The sequence below is a fragment of the Pan paniscus genome, chromosome 8, assembly GCF_029289425.2.
Source record: "Pan paniscus chromosome 8, NHGRI_mPanPan1-v2.0_pri, whole genome shotgun sequence".
NCBI lineage: Eukaryota > Metazoa > Chordata > Mammalia > Primates > Hominidae > Pan > Pan paniscus.
This window is the reverse complement of record NC_073257.2, coordinates 63,297,383-63,323,272: the sequence shown is the minus strand read 5'-3', so window position 1 is coordinate 63,323,272 and position 25,890 is coordinate 63,297,383. Positions and strand designations below refer to the sequence as shown.

General features: G+C 39.3%; 1 protein-coding gene across 2 annotated transcripts in view; it reads right to left on the bottom strand.

The window, feature by feature from the left end:
• PRKG1 (protein kinase cGMP-dependent 1) overlaps positions 1–23,289 on the bottom strand; it is a 1,295,238-nt gene extending 1,271,949 nt beyond the window's left edge. For both annotated transcript variants that reach the window (XM_034930587.3, XM_063607406.1), the window contains exon 1: positions 20,495–23,289. In XM_034930587.3, coding sequence (XP_034786478.1) covers positions 20,495–20,760 — 266 coding nt within the window. In that variant the 5' untranslated portion in view covers positions 20,761–23,289. The remainder of the gene's footprint in view (positions 1–20,494) is intronic.
• Between the last annotated feature and the right edge of the window lie 2,601 nt (positions 23,290–25,890).

Below are 25,890 nucleotides of genomic sequence, written 5' to 3'. Positions count from 1 at the left end.
ATTGTGAGGCTTCCCCAGCCACATGGAACTGTGAGTCCGTTAAACCTCTTTTTCTTATAAGTTACCCAATCTCCAATACGTCTTTATCAGCAGCATGAGAATAGACTGATAGCCATGAACTACCTTTCCTCAAATATACAAATAACTGTCCCTGTTAAAGTAACCACAACTGAACCCAGAGTAAGGCAAGAATGGCACATTTTCCATTAGTGATTCTATATTTTTGATTAAGTGGCTGCAAATCCTTTATTGATTAAAACAGGAGTCAAACCAAATAAAATAAATTTAGGCACTTAAATGTTGATATGTTTATGTATATAAATCAATCATTAAATAATTTTTGGCAGCCATTTCTCCTGGTTGATTCATAAATTACTTATAGACAAATCCTAAATCTTTTCAAAAATGCTTCTATGAGGTTACTTCTAATTATGAAGTTTCAAGGTTTCTAGGGAAAATTTTTCCATTAATTCTTCGTTAAACATTTTTTTAATTTTGTTTGGTGATTTCAGTTGCGGGTGAACTTACCCACCATGGGACAAGAGGTGGTGTCTGCAGACATTCTGGTTGCCCTAACTGGTGGTCAGGAGGGCTGTTACTGGTGGGTAGAGTATTACTGGTGTTACTGGTGGGTAGAGTCCAAGATGCTGCTAAACATTCTAAAATACACAGGACAGCACTCTCTCCCCTCAATACCGCCCCCTCCCCACCCACACACACACACAACAAATAATTCTCTGATCCAAAATTCAAAATATCCATAGTTGCAAGGCTAAGAAACACCATTTGCCCAGTGATTCTCAGTGGGGGCGTTACTGCCCCCTTGTGGTAACTTAGGAAATTTATTGGTGCTTTTTAGTTATGATGTGCTAGGATCCACTGGAGAATCCCACAATTTGAATAATTATCCTTCAACCCCTGTGCCTTCAAATCTCTCACCAGCCATTCAGGCAGGAGAAAAATCTGTACATATTATCTAAGCCTAGAATCAAAGTCTGTCTTACATGTAAACCAAGTATTTATTTTTGCGTGGCTATAAATTAAGTTTGCTGTAAATTCAACAAAAATGTAAATTAAGGAAAGAGAGTACTTTATTTTGTTAAAAACTTTACAGAGAGCTGTTCATCACTTTGGAAAACTGAGTCACTTGATACAAACACCACCAGTGGCACCAGAGTAACCTGTAAAACACATCAGTACTAGTATTTGTTTTCAGTTGTTACATCAAATGATTTCAGGATCAGGAACAAGCACTTCACATCTTCAGTTCAACTTACTGTGTAGCCCTTTTCCAGCAATCATCTCCAACTTGGACAGTTCAAGCACTTACTAAAGCAAGTATTATTTCATGATACATGTTCCCCTATCTTTTGTTTATATTATAGTTAGGATACTACATATATATATATGCATAGATACACACAATTATGTGTGCAGATGGGTTATATTATTGATGAATTTAATTTCAGCATAGTGAGGGAGTATTAGGAAGTATTTGGTATGAAAAGGAAAGCATTGTCTGAAATAGGGTTATAAATCACTACTCTTGCCCATCATAATCTTTTGGGATCTTGATTCTGTTTTCCAACATAATAAGCAATCCTCACAGCATCTTGCCCTGTGCAAATCTGAGTGAGATGCCACTAATGGCCTCACCCAAATAATTGGCAAAGATGCTTAATGTAGAGCGAATGATTTATGCTGGGTAGTAGAATTCGCTTTTCTGCACGTGCTCTATGGAATTCCACATCTACCTTTCAACCTACATTCTTAACACAACTTCGCACAAACAATGGCCCTGGAAAATTCCCACAAATCAGGGGCCAATCATGCTTCCCAATGGAGCCACCCTCTCCTGACCCCTCCTTCCACTGCTGAAGGCACTTGGACATTTCCAGTAAAGTTTCTATAAAATGAAATAACCATTTGAATTATACCTGAGATCTTTTACAATAAAGAGAAGAGAAACTTTCCAAAATCTCTGATAGCAGGCGGATGAGAATCAAAGCAAAGAAGATACAATTTTGAAGTGAATGGAGAATGATACTTCTCTCTGGGTAGCATGAATGTTCTGGCAGATTTTCTTTCCAAAAGTACGATTCCATATTGAACAATGCATTGCCAAATATTTTATATCTTCAAGAAGTCCAAAACCATTCCCAGAAATCTGGATTCTTTGAACCACCTTGTATGAGAATGTTTCAGAATTAAATAGACCCAGAAAGAAATATATTATCATAAATTTCTCAATTATATTTTCAGATGATAACTGGAATGTCCATTGTATAATTTATTTTATATAAAACTAATTCACTAATAAGACTATTCAACTAGCTCATGCTGTCTCTTAAATTTTTCTTATATTCTTAAGAGAAAGCTTAAATTTTCAGTGGTATGATAGTAAAATAGAAATACCATAACAGAAATCCTCAATTTCTGTTATAGACTACATTAACAAAAACCCTCTAGTAAAGCTAAAAGTATGTGTGTGCACCTTAGATTGAGGTGGAGGTGGGAGAACTACTTAAATTCTACTTTTAAATGCAGAGAATAATGTTAACTTAAAAATAGTTTATCCCTAAGTATAACCGTGTTTCAAAATGTATAATTTAATTGGCATTTAAAGCTTTTCTAAATTAGTTAGATAAACACACCAAAGAAAATCTATCTTTATCCTAATATATCTAGTTGTGGTTTATTCCATTTGTTCTTTGTAACCCTAAAGAAACAAGTTACCAAAATTATAGGGAATTAAGGCATTGAAATTATAGCATAGAAGGTTTTTTTTTTTCCTTCTAAAATTACAGGTAAGAAAACTACAGTCTACAGAAGTTGTCTCACATTTTAAGCCCAATTTTGTTTCCCCATAAATCCTTATAAAACTCATACCATGAAAACAAGAGAACCACAAACCATCAGAGATGTGTGACATTTCATGGAGCCACCAGAGACTAATACTTTCATCTGAACCAAAGGACAATCAATCAACACCATATCCTTTGAAAAATAAGAAAATGGGAGAAGGAGGGAGGGCAGATGGAAATGGCAAGTGAAAAAGCCTCCACAAAACCTTGTATCATAAATACCTAAATGTGTCCTTTACTCTCTTCATCTCATCCAAAATCTTTTTTTCCATAGGCTCAGCAGACTTCAGAAGTCACAGCTCCATATCTTGGGCTTGAAGGAAAATAAATACAGGTGTATGGTACAACTGTGACCTTATTTGAACACAGCATCTTTATAGATGTAATCAAGACGACATCATATTGCATTAGGGTGGGCCCCAAATTGAATGACTGGTATTCTTACAAGAGGGGAATTTAGACACACATACTCACAGAGGAAAGACAACCATGTGAAAATGAAGGCAAAGATTGGAATGCAAGTCCAAGTCATGGAATGGTTAAGGTTGCCAGCAACCACCAGAAGCTAGAAAGAGGCAAGGGAAGCTCCTCTCCTAGGGTTTTCAGAAAGAGCATGGCTCTGCTGACACCTTGAATTCGAACTTCTAGTCTACAGAGCTGGGAGTAAATAAATTTCTGTTGCTTGAAGCCACCCAGTTTGTGGCGATGTGTTCCAGCAGAACTAACAAATGAATGCATATAGTCACCCTTCTTGCAGTATATACCTAGAAAGCTACTTCTCAAGGAGTTATAGCAAATTTCCTGGTCCCAAATTCCCCAAGCCTATTAAGCCAGAATCTTTGGAGATGGGCCTAGGAGTCTTCACTGCAACAAATGGAACCCAAGAGATGTGTATATGTACTACAGTTTGAGAAGCACTGGGCATATGAATGATGTGAAGGTCTTCACAAAGCCCAATTTCCTCCAATTTTCCCCAATGTTTCTGCTCTTGATTATCATGTAGTATAGTGTCAGAGCCCTAGAGCCAGACGTCTTGGACCAGCAAGCCTTGGGATGAGTCACTTGATGTGTTTGGACTGAGTCTCCTCCTCTGTACAGGGCACATGGAACAATTCCTGCCTGGAGGCACCATGAAACCACCATGGGATTGTTGAGAAGAGCAAATTAATTCATGCCAATAAAGTACCTTGCACAAAGTAAGCTCTTAACAATGCTGAATTAGTATTTCCTACTTTCCCATTATATCTCAACTAAAATTCCTTCTGAATCACATTTTAAATTTGACTTTGTCTCCAAAACACTAATATTAAAACTACAGAAGCAATGGCTATTGTTTAGGGCATGCTTACAACAGGTCTTTTGCATAACATTAGTTTCAGGTGGGCCTTCTTATTCTCATTTACAGGGGGAAATTGAAGGTCAAAGATGTTAAGCAACATGACTAAGATATCAGAAACTTGAAACTCAAGCTCATCTGATTCCACAGTCCATGCTCTTAGCCTTTATATTCTACAGCTGTGTGTTCTTATGGCCTAGAAGGGACAAGAATACCAGAAGGTTTCCTGTAGGCTTTCCTAGGTAATGAGTTCATCTTACAATGTAATCCCTGTTAATGTATCATTAATACCTTAGTTTGCATTATTGTGTCTGATTGCACTTTATTTGTGTAGAAAACTTAACTCGGATGGTAAAAGGAAAGGAGGAAGGAACTGGAGAGAATCAATTAATCCCTTGCTATTTAATGGTCTTCAGGAGACCAGCAGCATCAGGAACACCTGAGAGATAACTACAAATTAAGAATCTCAGGCCCAGCCGGACGCAGTGGCTCATGCCTATAATCCCAGCACTTTAGGAGGCCGAAGTGGGTGGATCATGAGGTCAGGAGTTCAAGACCAGCCTGGCCAAGATGGTGAAACCCACCCCCCCCCCCACCCCGCCCCCCGCCATCTCTACTAAAAATACAAAAATTAGCCAGGTGTGGTGGTGGGCACCTGTAATCCCAGCTACTCCAGAGGCGGAGGCAGGAGAATCGCTTGAACCAGGGTGGCAGAAGTTGCAGTGAGCTGAGATCGCACCACTGCACTCCAGCCTGGGTGACAAAACAAGACGCCATCTCAAAAAAAAAAAAAAAATCTCAGGCCCTTCCCCAGACCTACTGAATCAGAACCTGCATTGAAGGAGATTCCCCAGATGATTCATATGTAAACTAGAGTTTGAGAAGCCCTTGGTTTATTCAGCTCAGAGAGTAGATAGCTGCAGAGGTGGTCCTAGCACAGCTAAATATGTCACTATATGAAAGTTTCTAATATTTCCTTCTAGAGTAATAAGTTTATATTGTAATGGGGTGGTGGGGATGGGGCGTGAAATGCGTGGAAAGAAAACTGAGACAACACCATGGATGGAAAAGAAAGAAAGGAAAATAAGTCCTAAATATGACCTATGTCAGAGTACCATCTGTGATTCAGGAAATTACTCCGAAAATAGGGTCAGAGCTATTTCAATGAGCAAAATTAGATCCAAGTATAGAGTTAGAAATATGGGAAGAATACACATGGGCCCATTCCTGTCACAGGGTTAAAAGTTCTTATATATTTGGTGAATGAAGTCAGAATCAATAAATGATAACAATGAGAGCTAACATTTATTGAATGACTACATTCTATAAGGCAATAAACTAAATCTATTACATGCATGAGCTCATTTAATCCTCTCAACAACCTTGAGAGGTTTTTAATAATTGAAGAGGCTGTGGCTTTGTGTGTATTTTTGCATGATAACGTCAGGTTAGTATGGACACAAAGTGTCTTTGGATCTCCAAAATAGTTCATATGTCTTCCCACATATTAGCTGATTGACTGATAGATCCAACTGCCTTGGGAGAAATAAAATCTGAAATAGTATTAGTCCACATGAAAAAGCTCAAATACAGTAAAACCAGTCTCTAAGCTGCAAACAGGCACTGGGGCTACACAAAGGCTTAACATTGACATGGGGAGATGGGCACATACAGAGAAAGTTCAGTGGAAGCACACCTCCCCCTCCAGCCTTCAGAGTTTGAAACTGAGGTCAACTGCATTGTTAGAATATCTACAAACAGCCCCTAACCCATGTCTCTACATCTGCAACTCCACCAAATATGAGAAGTTATGCCCTCATTATTCCTGAGAACTGAACAACGAATAGACAATGAGAGGAGGGGAGAGAAAGGCTTTTGTGAAATAAGGCACCCAGCCTGGAAAAATATGCACAACTGTCAATGATCCCTGCCCACTCAGACATTCTAGCACTCTGAGCAGCTCTTCCAGCAATTCCAGTGTCTTTCCCTGAGCCTGAAATAGCTGGTCCACTCAGGGTTCCTGCCTTATGGACAATTCATCACAGTGTATCGTTTAAACTCAGGGCCTTCAAAAGCGGCTCCACTAAGAAATTCATTCTAGAGTTGGTTGGGGTGTTAACCTGAGTGACAACACATTTTGTGATCTGCGAGACCAGATCATAAAAAGACACTTTATGTTATTAATATGGTAATAATACCTAAACCATCTCATTTCCTTTTGTCCTATTGTTCGAATTTACAAATGTCCAGCTTACCATGTCACTGGAATATCAGTCTTTCTGAACTTCTTGATATTTGCTTGATTTGTCATTTTTGTTTTGTCCATCAAAGGAGACGAACAAAGATATCTTCTAAAATCCTTTCAAAGCAAGAGGCACTATAAACTTACTACCAAAACTAAATTTTTCAAAAGCTCTAAAACTTTTAAACCTTCCATTGTTACAAATTTGATAGCACTTTTATGTAGCACTTTACATACTCATCATCTTTCAATATTCCACAGACACACATGGAATTTCCGCTGTATACAAAACCTTATAGGGACAAACTATCGTTGTCCCCATTTAATAGATGTGGAAACTAAAGTTCAGAAAGACAAAGTAATTTGTCTAGAATCACACAGCCAGCATGTCAAGGAGGAACCAGAATTCAACATCAAGTCTGTGACTCCTGGGATCATTTTATTTTATTTTTTTTTAAATTATCACAACCTACCCTGTTACTCCTGCACAAGAGTAGGCTGAAATTTCTAAGGTTATCCTTCCTCCTCCCCCATGATGATTTTACCTTTTGGCTCCAATCACATGATTGAATACCCTTAATATGATTGAATTCTGATCCAAATAAATGTTTGCAAAGATATCGTTCAATAAATCCAGTCCAATATCACTACAACGACCAAGAAAAAATTAACGAAATGAAATCTCTACCGAGGTTGCCATCCTATAAAAGGAAATCTCCACTGAGTGGTTCCAATACCATATATGTCCAAATCTCCCTACTAGCCTTTTGAAAAAAAAGTAGCTGAGAGACTTGGAATTTGTTATTTTCCCAAGTGGGAGCTAGAATATCAAAAATTTATTTTGATGAAAAGAAAAACAAATCATTATGATTCTTAGAGAAGGATTTGTGGTTATTTTATTTAAGAGCAATAGATACAGTTTTATCCTTTTTTTCCTTATTTTCAAAATTACACTGTAGCAATTAATTTTTTTTTCAGCTTAAACACACACACAGGCACACACCCACAAACATCAAACCAAGTGCACAATATGGACTTTATAAACCTGAAAAGTAAAAGGGCATGTAAACATCATTTCGAAAAGAGCATTCTCATGAATGTAACTCAAGTATAAAAAAAGAGAACCTTCCACGTTTCCACTAAGTTTGCACATTTGATTTTTTTAATTCTGTCTGTCTTTAATGTAGAAAATTAATTTTGTTTATGCCGCCAGCCCACAGTTTTTTGTTTTGTTTTTTGTTTTTGTTTTGTTTTGTTCTGATTTTGAGACAGAGTTTCTCTCTTGTTGCCCAGGCTGGAGTGCAATGGCACAATCTTGGCTCACTGTAACCTCCACCTCCCAGGTTCAAGCACTTCTCCTGCCTCAGCCTCTCCAATAGCTAGGATTACAGGCACCACCACGTCCGGATAACTTTGTATTTTTAGTAGAGACGGGGTTTCTCCATGTTGGTGAAGCTGGTCTCGAACTCCCAGCCTCAGGTGATCTGCCCACTTTGGCCTCCCAAAGTGCTGGTATTATAGGCATAAGCCACCGTGCCCGGCCAGTATACATTTTTTAATAGAAAAGTTTATAGATCATTTATCTCATATAGGAAGTGTATGTAGAATCACATAAACTAAAAAAGTCAAATATTAATAGTTTTTTTGACCTAGGACTCTCACTGTTTGGAATTAATCCTATAAATAAATAAATAAATACATAAATAACATATGAGAAAATGTGTACAATATCAGTTGCAGCATTGAATGCTTGCAAAAAACAAGCCAAAATATCAGTATCAATAAGCTGAGGTACATGAATACTATGGAATTACTATTCCATAGCTATTAGAAAGACCAATATGGACTGATCTGGAAAGAAGCCTAGGTACTATTATTAAGCAAAAAGAGCAGGTTACTGAGGAGTGTTATGGAATTATTTTATTTCGGGTGAAAAAATAAAACCCTCCAAATAAGCAGGTGAGTTCTCTCTCTACATATAAAGATTTACGGAAACATACAGAAAGTTTAACATTGGGTATCTGCTGGAAGACAAGTCGAAAGATTGGGAGGAGAAAATAAAATGTATATGTCTTTATTATCTGACAACCAGCACACATTGTTTTTGCAATTAAAACAATCAAGGAAGCAGACATAGGCTAAGAAGAGATTAAAGTCAGCAAGTCTGAGATTTAGTGTATGCTCATAAGTATCACAAAAGCATGTCCAGACTTTTAACATGGCAAATGGGTATTTGGTACCACAAAACAGAAACTTTTTCTTCTTTTTCTAATTGCTCTAATATCAAGAAGCCCAGAGATTCCACAGCCTGTCTCCTTTTGTGTGGACAGCTCTCGTGATGCCCTGGAGTCAGATGGTGAGGCTGGGTAACCGGGGGATTTCAATGTAACATGCTTCAAACCCTGCTGCTATACTTCAGGAATTTGTCTTGGCCTAGATAACAAACTAGAAAGATCAGAGAAAATAAAATATATTACTGTCTATTGCTTGCTTCACCATGTCTAATGGAGGCTAGGTGTTTTATTGTTGTTGTTGTTGTTGTTGTTGTTTTGGCCCTGCAGACACGAGAAAGCATACCCAACATTCAATCTACCCTTGGTTCTCTCTGGCAGTCATAGACGGTGTAACATTGTTTTTTTCCTAACCTAGGAAACATATTGACTACTGTCCCAGAGAGCATTTCTATATATTGATAACCTCAAATAAATATATCACAGAATTTCAAAACACTTTTTATAAAAGCATCTTATTGTCAAACGGGGCATGAAAATGTGAACTGTTCTAAATTCTCGAGTTCCCTTCTTGCCTGTTTATCTAAGTATGATCTAACACAGTATCTGAGCAAAAAGACCAATTAAAGAGGCCAAGGAATAGCATTAATCCAAAACTGACTTGTTTTGACCCAGAGTACAACTTCCTTTGACCACTGACCCTTGATTGCTGGGACAGACCAAAATAAGTACATTTCTCCTCAGCGTTAAATCACAAATGATGTCAGTAGCAAGACTGCTTCACATCCAGGCCCCTGGGAGGTTTCACACAAAAGGGGTCACAGACTGAATGAAATAGCCTTTTACAGGAAGGCTGAATGGCACTCTCTGAGGGAATATTGATCCAAAAATGTACAGCCCATTAGATCCAACCCACAATGTAACCCTGTGTGGTATAAGCCAGACTACTCTTTACCCTAAAATTTTTGAGAGGCAGTTTATATTCAGAGTATCTCATAAAACACTTTGCTATTCTCTTAAAAATATTTAGATACATGTAAATAAATAATCATATTAACTTGATTATTAAAATATGTTTATAATGGGAATCTCAGATTACAATAGGCCACATTAAGATTTAATTAATTACATTCTAGAATCACAGAATTATCAAGGAGATCAAGCAACCTATTATGAGTTTCATCTAATAACTGATCTAATTTTTTCCTATAATAATTTTCTTTTAATTTGTTATGGGGGTAGAAGGGAGTGAATAGGAAGCCATTCCTTTAGTCTCCTCACACATACTTTTTTTTTTTACTACTATTAATTTTCCATTATTTCTCTGTTTTCTCCTCTCAGCCAAATATAAGTCCAGAGGTTTCCTCATAGGGGTTTTAGGAATTTCCCTCAGTCAATGTTCAAAGAACTCTCCATGCAAACTGTACTCTTTGTTTCTCTATTCCTTAAGACAAACATCGAGAAGAAAATTTAGCTTTTTAAATATATTCCCCAAAACCACTACTAACTGGAAAAAATGTAAGACCATATGTACTTGATAATATACTTTTCAAACTTATAAATCCTGATATTGAGAAAGTTATATATTTGACAATATATTTTAAAATTCAACTAAAAGCCATTTCAAACTCCTAGTGGAGCCCACAATTGTTAAATATTATACTTCTGCTGCCATCTTGTGGTAATTGTTGAAATCTATGTCTCCCCCTCTATCTTCTCCCCACCGTACCACCTCTTTTTTGTTGTTTTTCCTACATTTAGGAGGGTACTTCTATTCAAACCTTAAGGATTCCCTTTCTTAAGCCATAGGGGAGATGATCTGAACAATGCTCTAGAAAGAAAAGTGGATGTTTGCAAATTCCTCATCCTGTATGTAATATACTCCTTTTCTCCTTATATTTTTCTCATTTAACAAAGCCATTCCTTTTAACAATATAATTTAATACAAAAAAACCATAGTTTTAATTTGGAATAATCTAACTTTTTTTCTACAAGGAAAGGGAACAGATTAAGGGAAAATAAATGTGTATCCTATCAAAGATTTTTCCCTTCCAAACTTTTTCCAAATTGTTTCTTTACAAAGAAAGGGGTGGGGGGAAGCACCATGTATTTCTGCTATAAAATACCACATGATGGAATGGCTCTTCACAGCCACAGGCATCTACTGTCAGGAATCAAGAAGGAGCCTGGAGGAGGAAATGAGAGGCCTCGCTGTGGAGACAGTACGGGAAGTGAGAGCTCCCCAGGGAACCCAGACTGGATGGAAGTGGGTGCCCCAGCATCCTTTATTATTTCTAGGCTGGCCTGTTCAGCCATGGACCTTACTGTCTCATGGCAAGAGAGTTTATAAATCTGAAGGAGGATGAGAGCCAAATGTTTTTCTGATGATGTATTAACGTGAGCAATTTTTAACCAGAATGACTTATCCTCAAAGCAAGAATATATTTCATGAAAACCACCATCTCCATCTAACTCTACGTCCCCACAGCAATTCCCATGAGGAAGTTGACAAACAGCATGCAAGGAGTCATTCAAACACAGATACAGAGAGAACTCGGCCAGAATTCTTCAAACAGGGCAGTGGGGAGCAAAAACACAAACAGGAGAACAATCCATTTCATTCCTTGTTGAAAATGACTTTAAAACAATCTTTCCCAAACCTTTCTTGTGTACCCTTATTGACATTACGCACAATCTGTATTTTTACACCTCATTCTTAAAAAAAAAATCTATGAACTCTTAATACTTAGGCTTACCCTCAGCAACATAGCTACACAGCATGGATTTGATGTGATTGTTGTATGTTTTATCCCAACACTTATTAAAATATCTATAACTATAAAATAAATTCACTTGTCTACCACATAAAAGCATCCCTGGTGCCACCAATTATATAAACATCACACTTTGGGAGCCATTGTTATGAAATTCAGGTGCTGGCTAAGTAGAATCTAGTGAATCTTACATTTACTTATAAATAATTAGCGTTAAGTGACACAGAGTCAAGATTCTGATTTTCAGAACCATAGCTCAGATCAGAGGCTCTCAAACATTTTTTTCTGCAGTGATTCACAAGATAGATGACATTCTCATGTGCAACATACTCTTGTGAAAAGACAAGACTGTCTGTGGATTATGTGCAATTTCCTGCCATGTATTTGTAATCTTCCCAGTCAAGAAAGCCAACTGGAATGCAAGAAAATGGCTATCCCTCGGGAGGTGCCGGTGAGTGCACGCAATCTTATTTTTTAAGAAACAATTATTCACGAATTTTGATTTTTAAGCCATTATTTACTCATTTCTACCTTACAACTAATCAAATACACACCATTGTCATGGCACCACAGTTAAACCTGCCAGAGTAAAGCACAGGATATTGGATTGAGTATTTTGGAGTGATATTTTTCTCTGAGAGGAGACCAAATGGAGTGTGAACTGGTTTTATTCTTGGGAAGGCTTCAGGATTTTTAAAATTTGTTTTTTAATACGTTCTAGATAGTGCTCCTCTTACCTCTTCTCTGAAAAGTAGCATGTGGGAAGAGAAATGTATGGTAAGCTGAGGTTTTTACTTGGCTGGAATTTTTACTGTAAACAGACCTGGTTTCTACCCAAGGGTTTACAGCCTGAGATACAAAATAATTTTCTATTTGGAAAATTTTTAGCATATGTAGCCAAGTCCCTTGGTGACCGTGTGATACATGAAATTAGTATTATCTGCACTATGGGGGCAATGAGAAGCATCAAGAAAAATATTAACATTTACCCAAAGGCTTATAGATTTGCTTATTAGACAATAACAGTATCATATAGTTGAATAAATAGACCCACAAATATTTGCAAGAGGCAAACATACAATTATTTTTAGAACCCTATAAGGTTTTTGCCAGTACTTTTCCAGCATTTGAGGTCAGAGTACTCAAATAAAGACACATCTGAGAATTTAAAACACATTTTAAAGTACTCTCTAAATTGGACTAAAAAGGAAGGAGAGTCTGAATTAGGAATAAGTCCGAGAGGATAATTGAAGAAGTGTAGTTGCAATATACCTATTACAAATAAAACAGTCAAACTAAATCCTAACAAGCTGATTACAGTAGTCATCTTCCTGGATTTGCCTTAATAAATAAACACTCAGATGAAATCAGCACAGTCATGTTATCATCTTGCACATGAAAGTGCTATCAGTGGGTTCAAATACATAACAAAATCAATCCAAATCAAATCCTTGAATAACAAATTAACTGCTTAGGACTAATTTCCAAGAATATATAAAATCAATATGCACTAGAAAAAGGTTGAAGATGCGGCTAGCACACTGGACAGGAAAAATTACAAACAGTGTTTTAAAACTTTAGAGTCAATATAAACTTAATATTGATTGAATTTAAAACTACATAATTTTCTAAGGTAGTATGGGTTTCTATCATATTCATATGTAAGAAACAATTTTAAAATGTTTAAAATAAAATCAACATAGTATACCCCAAAGTTGGTGATCCATCAATAATGTTTAGTGAGCAGTGCAGAGAAAGTTACGCATTTTTAAAACGAACTCTGTTATTTAAGAACAGCAATAAATAAAACAGGGAGATTAGTTTCTACTACCAGTCATTATATAATAAAACAAATCTATTTAAAAGACATACATTTTCTGGATATATCCATTTTGCAGGGTGCAAATATTTTAAAGCTTTGTTTTGTTGTTGTTGTTATTTTGTTTTTTGAGATGGAGTCTCTGTCATTTTGTCGCCTAGGCTGGAGTGCAGGGGCACGATCTTGGCTCACTGCAACCTCTGCCTCCCAGGTTCAAGCGATTCTCCTGCCTCAGTCTCCCAAGCAGCTGGGACTACAGGCATGTGCCACCACGCCTGGCTAATTTTTGTATTTTTAGTAGAGACGGTGTTTCACCATTTTGGCCAGGCTGGCCTCGAACTCCTGACCTAAAGTGATCTGCCCACCTTGGCCTCCCAAAGTGCTGGGATTACAGGCATGAACCACTGTGCCCAGCCTAAAGCATGTATTTTCAACATGAACGATTAATAAATAATTATTTCTGAAACCTTAGAAAATTTAAATTATATAATATCTGAGACATCTGAGAACATGAAAGATTTTAAGAGATTAGAGTAATAGTTTGAGTAAGAAATCTGCTCCATATTTGCTGTCATATGACTTGTGCAAATAAAACAGATCTAACAGGAGTGACAGATGTTAAGCCAGAAGAAACACAAGGACCCGAAAGAGGGACACACAACACAGGCAGATCCAGAAGCATGGAAAAGGAGAAGAAAAATCAACACTGGGTAAAAGAAGGACGAAATACTTCAACAAGGAGTGGCAAACACTGAATCCCGTGCCTTTTTCTGGGGTAAGCACTGGGCTATGTGACTAATATGAAGCACAAGCATTTTACAAACTATAAGATGCTGTGATCTACTTATAATAACAGACCTAAGAAGTAAACCCTCCTTTCCATAGGAAACTGATTTGGATCAACCTAGAGGGTTTTCACAGTAATAATTATTATAAGAAATGCACATTTGTAAATTTAATAAAGTGGTGACAGTTTGACACATATGTGTATGTGTTCATATATACACACATATGTATGCACATATTTTTCTTTTCCCTTAAATTATTTTTTTTTTACTTCCTCTTTTCTCTTCAGGGACCCAAAAGCGCAGCACACCAATGACTCTAGACTCAAGGTCAGTATTCCTTTCTGACAATTCCCAAACTTCTGAGCTTTCATTTTTGTGAAACAGGATATGCTATCCCTGGTTTATCTCAGAGCTCACAGTAACTTCCAAGAGCTACAAGAAACCTAGATAACAAGGGTCCTGAACTCTGATAAGCAGATTCTCAATGGCAAATGAAAATAATTATTCATACCCTGAGCAACTATGAAATCACCTGAAAATCTTATCAAAAGAAAGGGTTTTAACGCACTCTCAGCATCTCTTACATGCTATGGTGAGAGGGCACTAGGAAACAGGCCCGTAGTCAGGAAAGAGGAAAAAGATACGACATCTTTTGTTTTTTCAGGTCTGTTAGAAATAGTTTCATGAGGGTCAAATTTCCAGTGAATACATGATTAAATGTAAACTTTCAACCTGTGCATATATTGGTAATTCAAATGGAACAAGAACTCCTGGTGTATTAGAAATACATTTGGAAAATGCACAAGACTCTGGAACTTGAACTAACCCCAAAGCAAAATCAATGTGTCTTAAATAACAAGTTAAACAGATAAGTTGAAGACCTCAATTCACCAACTCTGGTACCGATGCAAAATAAAAAAACAAACAACCCAAATTTTCTTTCAGGTCTTATTTCTGAGATCCTTTAAAGGACACTTCCACGAGGATTTGCTCAGTTTTCTCATCACTAAAATCAAGACACTACCACCTCCTGTACAGCCTTGACTGAAAGCATGTATGAAGTGCTTATGCTCAAGCCCTGTCCTCTTCAAATCACATCTGGCAAGATACAAGGATGTTTACAAGCCGTGCTGCCTAAAAATTTTCCTTTCCCTTCCTCAGCCTTCCTCCCCTTAAAATCTTGTCAGAAATATTACTCAGCTGAGTAAATTAAATAAATATCCTCTCCCAAAAGCTCCTGTTAGCACATCACCACGTTCATCAGAAAGAGGTAACAGGTTAATATCTTGGCATATTATCAGCCAGTAATCAATCCATGTTGATGGTGGGAAAGGTAGGGATGAAGGGATTAGCATGAATGACACAAGTGACAAATAGCAAAGGGTATTCAAAGGAGGCAACCAAGGTCATTTTCACATCCTTCATAACTGTATTATCATATGCCCTGCCTGTAACACAGCACTGAGCTAGAGAAGTTGGATGAGGAAGGAAGAAGATGAAGGACTGGTAAATGGCAATCCCAAGAGCAGGGCTAACTGAGGAAATTCCAGCCTGGCACAGCAGATCCAATGGACATGTGCTAGATACAAAGATTCACTGGTCACTTTTTCCTGAGGTTAGCCTATCACTGGCTCTAAGACTTTTAACTCCCATTCTAATTTAGGGAAGGTTCATTTCTTCCTATTTAGAAGGATTCCCCACTTACTAAACTAGAACCAGTCCTATTCCAAGTTCATATAGTATAGTAGTTGAGTACTTGGGCTCTAAACTCTTCGAGATTTAGGTTTGAAACTTTATGGCATTTCCTAGTAGTGACACCTTAGACAGGTGACTTAAATTTCTTCAAGCCTCAGATTCCTCGCCTGAAAAGTGGGGACGTCTTTTAGGGCTGCTGTGAGAAAATGATGAGCTAGTGCAGGTAAATAGCTCAGCACAGCTCTAAGATTGCTAAGATTAGCTATCTCTATTATTGCTTTCATTGCTATTTTACAGCATTGTGTATTTTCCACATGATCAGTTAATAAATAATTGACTCTGGACCCAGAATTCAGCTAAGACCTACTCACTTCATTGACCTTGCTTATATAAGAAGTAGGCCAAACTCCTTGATTTCGTCCTAAGGTCAAATCAAATGTGAATTGGATCAGAGAGACAAAAGGTAATGAGTTTTCTGGGGCATCCATCCCAAGGCATCCATGCCCCAGTGAAAGGAAGTTCCAGTTCCAAATGATCAATTTACATTATCAAGAATCAAGCGATTCATGACAAGAATAATTCAAATGTGTCTGGAATACGTCTATTTTTATTCCTGTAACAGATTAATATTGATTCTAGCCTTTCCTTAAACTCATTAAAAAATTGTGTGTGGTTCCTGAGCATACACTGGCTAACTAGGCAGCCAAAATAAGGAGTTTGGGTGTATGCAAAAAGAGTAAGGGAAAGGATTAAGGATAATAGGTAATTCTTGATGTGGAGTATATTCATTAAGAAAATCAAGAGTTCACAGAGATCTATGTAAAACACTTGGAGTTCTTTGGCAGAACAACAGTATTTAAAATATAAATGTAAAATATCATCACCATCATCCAAAACAGCTTGCAGTTTTCAAAGATAATCACTTGATCCCTACTGGCCATTTCTTAAGGGGCCTAAAAATGAGTACCGCAGTAAGTCGGATATGTTCTTTTTAAACATGATCATCGTATTGTACACTTGATACTTATGCTGAGAGCTCAGATCTTCCTTTCCTAGTATAATTTTCATCTAAGCATTCCTTAGATACTTAGATCATTCTTAATGGAGATTGTGCATTATACCCTCTGTGGACACATAGAAATCTGGCTAATTGGACTGACTAGATTACAGTCGTTAATGAATTCCATTTCCTTCGTCTACGATACATGCTTAAGATATTTTTGTCACCTATTACGTAAATTTTTAAGATTGTAATCATTCATTGAAGCAGTGTTTATAGGCAAAAGTTTTTCATCACTCTTTTCAATAAATAAAATTCCTACAGAGTCATCCTTCAGTATCCATGGGCGATTGGTTCCAGGACCTCCGAGGATACCAAAATCCACAGATACTCAAGTCCTTTATATAAAATGGTGTAGTATTTGCATAAAACCTACACACATCCTTTCATACACTTTAACTCATCTCTAGATTACTTATAACACCTAATGCAATATAAATTATATGTAAATAGTTGTTATACTGTATTGTTTAGAAGAAAAGGCTATACATGTTTAGTCCAGGCACAATCATTCTTTTTTTTTTTCCTGAATATTTTTGATCCTCAGTTGGTTGAATCCATAGATGTGGAACCCATGGATAGAAGGGGCCGACTGCACTTTCAGGCTACATTTCTGTTCTTGTTGGTATAAAAACTGGGTATTTTGATAAAGTTTGAAATGAATCTGTAGCATGAATAGTTATCATTCAAATGCTACAGAAATCATAACTGAACACAAGCTTTGCAATAACGCATTCTGTTTCAGCCCCAGCATGCCCTTCAGAATGGCACAGCCTTTTACAAAAAACAGGTGAGGTGTACTCGGGAGGCTGAGGCAGGAGAATGGCGTGAACCCGGGAGGCGGAGCTTGCAGTGAGCCAGAGATCGCACCACTCCACTCCAGCCTGGGCGACGGAGCGAGACGCCGCCTCAAAAAAAAAAAAAAAAAATACAGGTGAGGTGATGGAATATCTACTTGTCAAATCCTTATCTGAACATTTTTAAACAATTTTTATTTTAAAAGTATCTTGTTTCATATTAAATGTTGTATCCCAGAAATCCTTTAATAAATTATTTCCTTTCTTGGACAAAATAAGGTATCTAGCCAAGGACAATTTAGTACTGTCTCTTTAAGTGCCAAGAAGAGTACATAATTCTAATGTTTACTATCCCCATATATTATACCTGTCAAAAATTTTTAAACTCTAATGAGTCAGCTTGCTGAAAATAAACTCCACACTTCTATTTGAAAGTATGAAACTAAACGCTGAGTGGGAAAAAGTTTACCCTCACTCCCAGTGTAAATCAGCACAGAGAGGAAGTAGAAAAGTACTCCAGCTATTTGCTATAGACACAAATATGCACTGACGGCTACTGCGCATGATCCACTCACGATGAATGTTCCTACCCCTAACATGAAAATGTTGGGAAAGGGAGGGGAAGAGAGAAGGACAGAAGAAGGATGATGTGTGCATACCCAAGATTAGCCATTTCCTCCCAGTACATACAAACAACAGCAACAACAACAAAACACCTCCTTTCATTCTTAGAGATTTCTTGCCTCTTTGAGAGCAAATCCTGAATGACAGTGGACTCTGGGAAGGAGGGCTTTTCTCCTGTCCCCTCCATACCCTGGTGAAATCTCCTCCCTGCTGCAAAGCGGTGCTGTTACTGTTCGAGGGGCATAGCCCAGACACAGAAATCTGAAATTTCAAAAATGCGATAAAGCCCTAGCCCGGCAGCCCTGGGAGGCGAGCAGCTGCCGGGTGACCGCTGATGAAGTGGCTTCTTAAGGAGGTGGGCAGATTGATTCCAGCTGCTGAGCGCAGGGCAGGGCAGCCGCTCGGAATGCACAGCCCGGCTGAGACAAGACTCAGCAGCAGCTTCCCAGGCAAGGGCAAGGCCAAATATTAGGTCTGTTTGCAGTCCTGAGAAAAGGAAGGAAAATGCCACTGTTCCATCCAACAGGACTTTCAAGGCAAGATGGGCCCAAAGGTGCCATGTACACAGTGTTAATTCGTAAGTGGAATGTCACTATGTCACTCAGGAAATCTGAAAACTGTCTTCTGAGATGGCTGTTCAGAAGGTCCCACAATTCCTTAAGAGGAGTCCTTTCTGCCTGATTCCTGTTTTTCTCCCCACTCTGGCTCCCAGCTCCTGGTCTTCTTCTAATAACTCTGAACCGCTGCTCACCCTCCCTGGCTCCCCATCCCATATAATCAATACACAAGAGGGACTCCAGAGGCAGACACGGAGGAGGTGCAGTGGGCCAGTGGCAGACACTAAGCGCCCTGGAGCTGACCTGGATGGGGACAGTGGAAAGGACATGCTCTTCAGAAGAGCTTGCCTCAAAAGTGAGAGAGCTAAACGGAGAGAGGGGGACTAGTTTAGGAGTCCCCTGAGGGCCCCAAACTCAGACAGCAAATGATCTAAGAAGAGGGAAAGATTAAGAGAGGTAGGCGGGCATGAAGGCACGCCTAATGGAATATTCAATATCCCGAGAAATGCACTTTCGGCCCTGCACTTCCAGGGACTAAAAGCCAGTAATGGGCTTTGGAGTCTGCACTTCCTCTCCCTAATGTCCAGAGGCGCTTTAATGCTGCAGCCAATCGATCAGCCTTCTCCGGTGAAGGCGACGAGTGGAGTGCAAAAGCTTCCTACTTGTGGCCAAAATCCACCCAACCTCCTCTGCACACCCCAAAGGAGTGACACACAACTTTGAACTGGCAGGATTTGTCTCTTAAAGTGCCGGAGAGAAGGAAAGGAAGGAGCCCAGAGGCGTCCAGAGAAACAGCCTACCCTCACCCCTCCGCCTTCTTCATCCCAACTTTTCCAGGGAGGGACTCAGGGGAAAACAAAAAGGGAGGGCGCACTATCCACCTTGGGACAGGGCTGACGAGCAGCCTCAAATCTGCTTCAGGTGCAAGGTCACTGAGCGGACTCCAAGCCTAGAGCAGCCTAAGGTGTTGCACTTCTGGAAGAGGCACAATCAGAGCAAAGAAACGTCCAGAAGGTGGGGTTTCTTTGCAATGTCTTGCTGACATCACAGCTGCCTTGAAAGTGACCCTGTGAATAAACCTCTCCCCGCCTCGCCCCCATGCTCCAGGCTGGATCCCTGCCCTAGAGACAAGCCCCTGTCCCGCCTCTCCCCGTCCCCGCGTCCGCCAGCAGAGCTCGGGTTCTGGGCAAGTTCAGTCCCTAAGTTGAGCCCAACCCTGTCCAGCCTCCAGTCGCCCCTCCCTAGGAGGCTCGGACAGCCCCACTGAGCATGTCCAGTGGCCTGAGTCCGGGGGGTCGCCGCTGGGAAGCTCTCCAGGCCCCTGGATGGGCAGGGTTGGGTCCCTGCGTGGACGCTCCCAGCGGGGCGTACGAATGACAGCCGCGCGACTGCAGCCATGTGTGGAGGGCACAAGTTAGCCCGCGCGAGTAAACTTTCCGCGGTCCTCCTCCCCACCCCCACGCCACAGGGGCGCGTCTCCCCGTGGAGCTCGCCTTTCCCAGCCCGGCGGAGACAAGCACAGCACGTGATGGGCAGAAATAAAAATAAACACTTCCCATTCCCGGGCCGCGGGGCCACCCCCACTCCGCGCGCCGCAGCAAGCAGGGGGCGCCCTGGGCCGACCCGCCCCCGCCGCCGCGGCCAGAGCCCCCAGCCTCTGCGCCGCGGGCCGGGACGAGCGCCCGGGCCCACGGCCTCCGCGCCTACCTTTCGGACTTGGTGAACTTCCGGAATGCCTGTCGGAGGTCGTGGAAGGACCTGTACGTCTGCGGCTCGGCCGAGATGCCCTGCGCCCGGGTGGTCCGGGGGCCGATGTGGGTCGAGGGCACTGGGAGCACCGACTGGCATTTGTGGAGTTTCCTCTTCAGCTCCTGAATTTCTTCCTCCTTCTCTGACAGCCGCTTCTCCAGCTCTTTGATCCTCTCCTCCTTGAGCATGAGAATCTTGGCAAAGTCTTCCTCTAGCTCGCTCATTTTTTCACTGAGCCCCTCCGCGAAACTTTTTCTCGGGCGGCGGCGGCGGCGGCGGCGGCGGCGGCGGCGGCGGCGGCGGCGGCTGGGACGGCAGCCGGCAGCGGAGAGCGCGGGTGAGCGAGTGAATGGGCGCTAAGTACTCGAGCGCGGCGGAGTGCGCCCCTAATGCGGCGCGGGGAGCCTCCTGCTTCGATCCGCTTCTGCTGAATGGACTAAAAGCACCGAGGGGAGGATGAGAAGTCTAAAAGCGAGGGAGAGGAGAGGCAGAGTGCTAATCTCCAGCCTCTCTAGGGAGTAGGTGATTATCTTTCATTGAGAAACCAATTAGAGCTGCCCTTCCTCCCCTGAGACCCCCTCCCCCGTCCCCCTCTCCTAGTCACTCCGTGAGAATACGCGCGCGCCACCCCACCGACAGCCGAGTTGCTAGCAGAGGGCTGGATCAGAGAGCCTGGTCCCACTCCATCACACAAAACTCACTCTTCCACGCTATATGGTACCAAGGGAAGGGGGTGGGGTGGGGGGGGAGCTTTATGCCACTTGATCCTTGAAATAGCAACAATTACCATGTGATCTGGCGGATGACGCAGCGCTTGTAACTGGATCCTAAAGAGTGTGAGTGTGTGTGTATGTGTGTGACATTTCGTAAATATTAAACTGCCTTTAGACAGTAACCTGCACAAATTCATCTTGGTCTTTGACTTTTACTTCTTTTCTATTTTTGATGCCTGGATGGATTCAGAAAGGAAGGCGTGTGTGTGTGTGTGTGCGTGTGTGTGTGTGTTAGTTACTTTGAAGTCTCATGGTTCTGACCCTAGTAAGAATGACAGGGCAATACCAGTTCCAAGGTTTTTCAGCGTAAAGCCTTACTGGACAGAGTGAACTAAAATTGTTGGTGGGGAAGTTGGATGAACATAGGGTAATGAGCCAAATGATTACGGAAAAGAGAAAGGCCATGTGTTAATTGTAAACTTTTTGTGTCTGGCTTTTTTTCCATCTACTACCCTTCAGTCTTGTATACAGACCATCCAAATTATATCACAATCTCTTCCTCAATGGCTCAGAAGTGGTGGCCACCAGTGCTAAGCTGGGTCACACTACCAGTTCCAGTTTGGGGGAGAAATTGCATCTTTAATTATCTGTGTTTTGGTCTTACCTGTGCATCCACCATCTACCCTATGCTAAAAGGATTATTCTGCACAGTAGAATAATCGCGTATTCACGGATTCTTACAATTTCCTTTTTTATATCTACGTATCACAGAGAGCATTTACATAAGTCACTATTTGAGAGTTTGATTTGATAGGGAATGAGAAGTATTTCTTCTGATAATAGTCAACACATTGGTAATTTTTTTAAGGAAAAAAATAGTTGCAACTAAGATACCAGGAGATTCTTTCCTAAATTGTAACTTTTCTTAAAAAAGAAAAATCAATGTATAATTACTGGCTACTTACAAAAAAAAATTATTCTACCTTTTCTGAAACAACTAAATAAAGGAAAAACAGGTGTATATTTTATTCTGGAGATTTATTATTTACTATTCTACTTATCTGATTATTGTACATTAAAAATGTTTTAAACCACATCTGAATTTCTTAATTGCACCAGATGCTAAAGTCTGGCTGTGTCTACTGATGTTTGAGAAAGGGTTCTTAGTGTTGTTGACAGTTGCTATTCTGTTGCTTCTGTCTATGAACTTAATCTGCTATTATCATTTTACACACACTAAAATAATTGACATTTAAAAATAATACATTAGAAAAAACCTTTGATCACATTCAAAAATCTAGGCATAGCTTTAACTTTATTTACAGAAGAAAAAAATAGTTTTAAAATGACTCTAAAAAGGTTTTTTCCAAGTCTTACACTATCTTAAATGAAGATATTCAAATGTTTCTTCTGCTTATTAAAAAATAAACCTTTAAACTTAGATTTCACGCATGCACCTCAAAACCCAAAATTCATCCCCATCTTCCAAAATAAAACTATTTTTGAATAGGTCAGTTTTAATTTAAATAATGTTGATTGCTAGTGACATTAAATCTTGTCCATTGGCTTAAGAAGTATTTAATTTAGACCACAAGGAAAGCTTGAGAAAAGACATGCTGGTAGAAGAATAAACACTGAATTATTAAAAAACATGTCATAGTATATTACAGCTGAAAGAACTTTGAAGATGATCTAACCCAACAACCTCATATTACAAAGGAGGAAAATTAGATCTTGAGAGGGAAAGTCCAAGATCACTTCAAGGGCAGAAGTTTGAGTCCAGGACGCCTAATACTCACGAAGCATGCTTTCCATCCCATGCTGCTCCTAGCCTAGATCCAGAAAATTTAGAAACTCTATGATTCTGATGATCCAGTGTTGAAAGATGTGACCTTACTTTCTGTTTCTTACTTCTAAATCTGTAGCAGTAATATGTCAAAGCAGAGAATTAATGAAATCTTAGATTTTGTTTTTTTTCTTAAAGGAGAAGGTCGCCATCTAGTGCCCTTGGAGAAATTTGCTAAATAAAAATCTTAATCACAACCAAGTTGGGGTTATGTCCTTAAATACCTGTACTGGTGTTTTCATTTCATATTTGTGAGAAATGAAGAAAACAACCAGAATTTTGTGTCAGACTAAAAATCTTTTTTTTTACATTTAATATCTTTTAGCCTGGATGATGACAATGATGATTGTCAACATTTATTATTTAATACGTGCCAGCACAGGGCTAAGCCCTTTATGTAGTTGATTTTAATCCCCACACTCACTCTGTAAGATAGGCACTATTACTCATTTCTGTTTTATAGATGGAGAAACTGATGCTTGGCCAGACTAGATAATTTGCCCGTAGTCACATTGTCCAGATTTGACCCAGGCTGTCTTAATACCCTATGCAGCGCTGCTTCTACTCAAAATGCATTAAAATATTCACTTCTCTGTGAGCCCGGTGACAAGCAAAACTAAAATATCTTTCTTGCTGGAGACACAGTAAGTGTAAAATCACATATAAACCCAGAAAAATTCATAAGATTCTGATGTCTAACAATCAATTTCCTTACCGAAGTTGTTTTCCTAGTGATATTTTGGGATATATTATATATTTCATATATAATTTCAATTTTTAAGCATTTTTGCTTTCAAAAATTATGATTGTGTTTTGCCTCCCTTTCTCTCTTCTGTCTAATAAGGAGCACTTTCTAGAAAGGCTGAAAGTGTGTAAGATGTAAGCAGCAATTCCGGGATTCCTGTACTTTAATCCAGGACAGCGTCACAGGGGCCATTGGGAGGACAGGTCTATAAAAAACTTAAAAACAATAATAAAAGTGACGAAAAGTCAATCTGCTTTTTATTGTCTCTATTTACTAGAAGTTACAAATATCAGTAATAAAATATTCCTCCTCCTCCCAAAAATATTCTCTTGGTCTAAGTACAAAGGATTACTGTGTTTACTGTTGAGCAGGTGGACCACTCTCATCACCCCACCCCTTGGAATAATACTGACCTTGGTGCATATTGTACACATTCAGACCAAAGAAAATTATCATGTGCAGTTGGTTAGAGTGAGGTTCACATGGATGGCAGCAGCCCATAAAAGAGGCTTGGGGAAATGAAAATAGAGACAGGGATCTGAGCTTGTGAAACAGGTAAGGATTCACAAAATTCAAACCATATCTTTATTCCCAAATACTTGCTGTGGTTGTAAAAAATGGCAATACCTGTGAAAAACTGGAAACAATACATTTTGCACCAACAGATGCAATTGGTGAACTAAAGAGGACTGAATTTAGAACCAAAAGATTGATATTCACATCTCAGTTCTATCATTTCTTGAGCTGTGTGCCCTTAGGCAATTTCCTTAACTTCTCTGAGATCCACTTTCATCATTTGTAAAAGGAGAAGTTACCTATGGTCCTTTTTACCTTGCTACCTTCAATGGTTCTATGGAACTCCACTTTCCCTGTGACTCACATTCTGAAATTATCAGTCTGTTCTTATAGACAGCATCCATCCAATAACTTCAGCTATGTTTAAAACTTTGAGAGAAGAAAGAGTTAAGATGGAGTCTGGTTGGTCCTACAAAAATTACAGTGTACTTTTTGATTAATAGAAGACTATTTTCCATTAATTCTACATCATACTGGATGTGGCTTTAACATTGTCACCTGAACCAGCCATGTTGTTTTGATCATAAAGAGTGGTCGCACCTTGAGTAAGATGAAATCTTGAAGTCCTGAAACACACCCACACTGACATTAACCAACACACAGAAGATGAAAATGGCAAATGAAGTGTTGCCTTAATTAAACAAACTTCAAAAATAGTTCATTTCTGTTTTCTGGATTTCCATAAAGAATCATAAGAGTTATTTATTTTTTGAGACGGAGTCTTGCTCTGTCATCCAGGCTGGAGTGCAGTGGTGTGATCTCAGTTCACTGCAACCTCTACCTCTTGGGTTCAAGTGATTCTCCTGCCTCAGCCTCCCAAGTATCTGGGATTACAGGCGTTTGCCACCATACCCAGCTAATTTTTGTATTTTCAGTAGAGACAAAGTTTCACCGTGTTGACCAGGCTGGTCTTGAACTCCTGGCCTCAAGTTATCCACCCGCCTCGGCCTTCCAAAGTGCAGGGATTACAGGCATGAGCCACTGCGTCCAGCCCATACAGTTATTTGAAAAAAAAAAAAAAAAACATAAGTTCCCATAGGAAAAAAATGTATATAAATGCTTTTCACAATGTGGTCCTCTTGATGTAAATGAAATTCTTTCTCACGCGGGCATACAACAGTAAGACCATTGCATTTTATTATTTTCTGCAATATTTGTCCACAGGTTTGAAAAAAAAACAGTTCTTTTTAGAGATCATGAAAAATAAAACTAACCTAAAATTGTGATATTTAATATATTATAGAAATAAAATTCTGCAGTAAATTTAAAACCATGGACCTAAAATATGAAGATAGGGATGCCATGTAACTTGAGGAGGCCAATAATTTCATCTCCCTGAGCATCAATTATCCCAACTATAAAGTGCAGATAGGGAAACTAAATTCTCTTGCACCTAGACCTTTAAGACTCAAATGAACAGGAAAGCCAAATTTAAATTTATTATTTAAATTTAACTCTATATAAATAAATATAA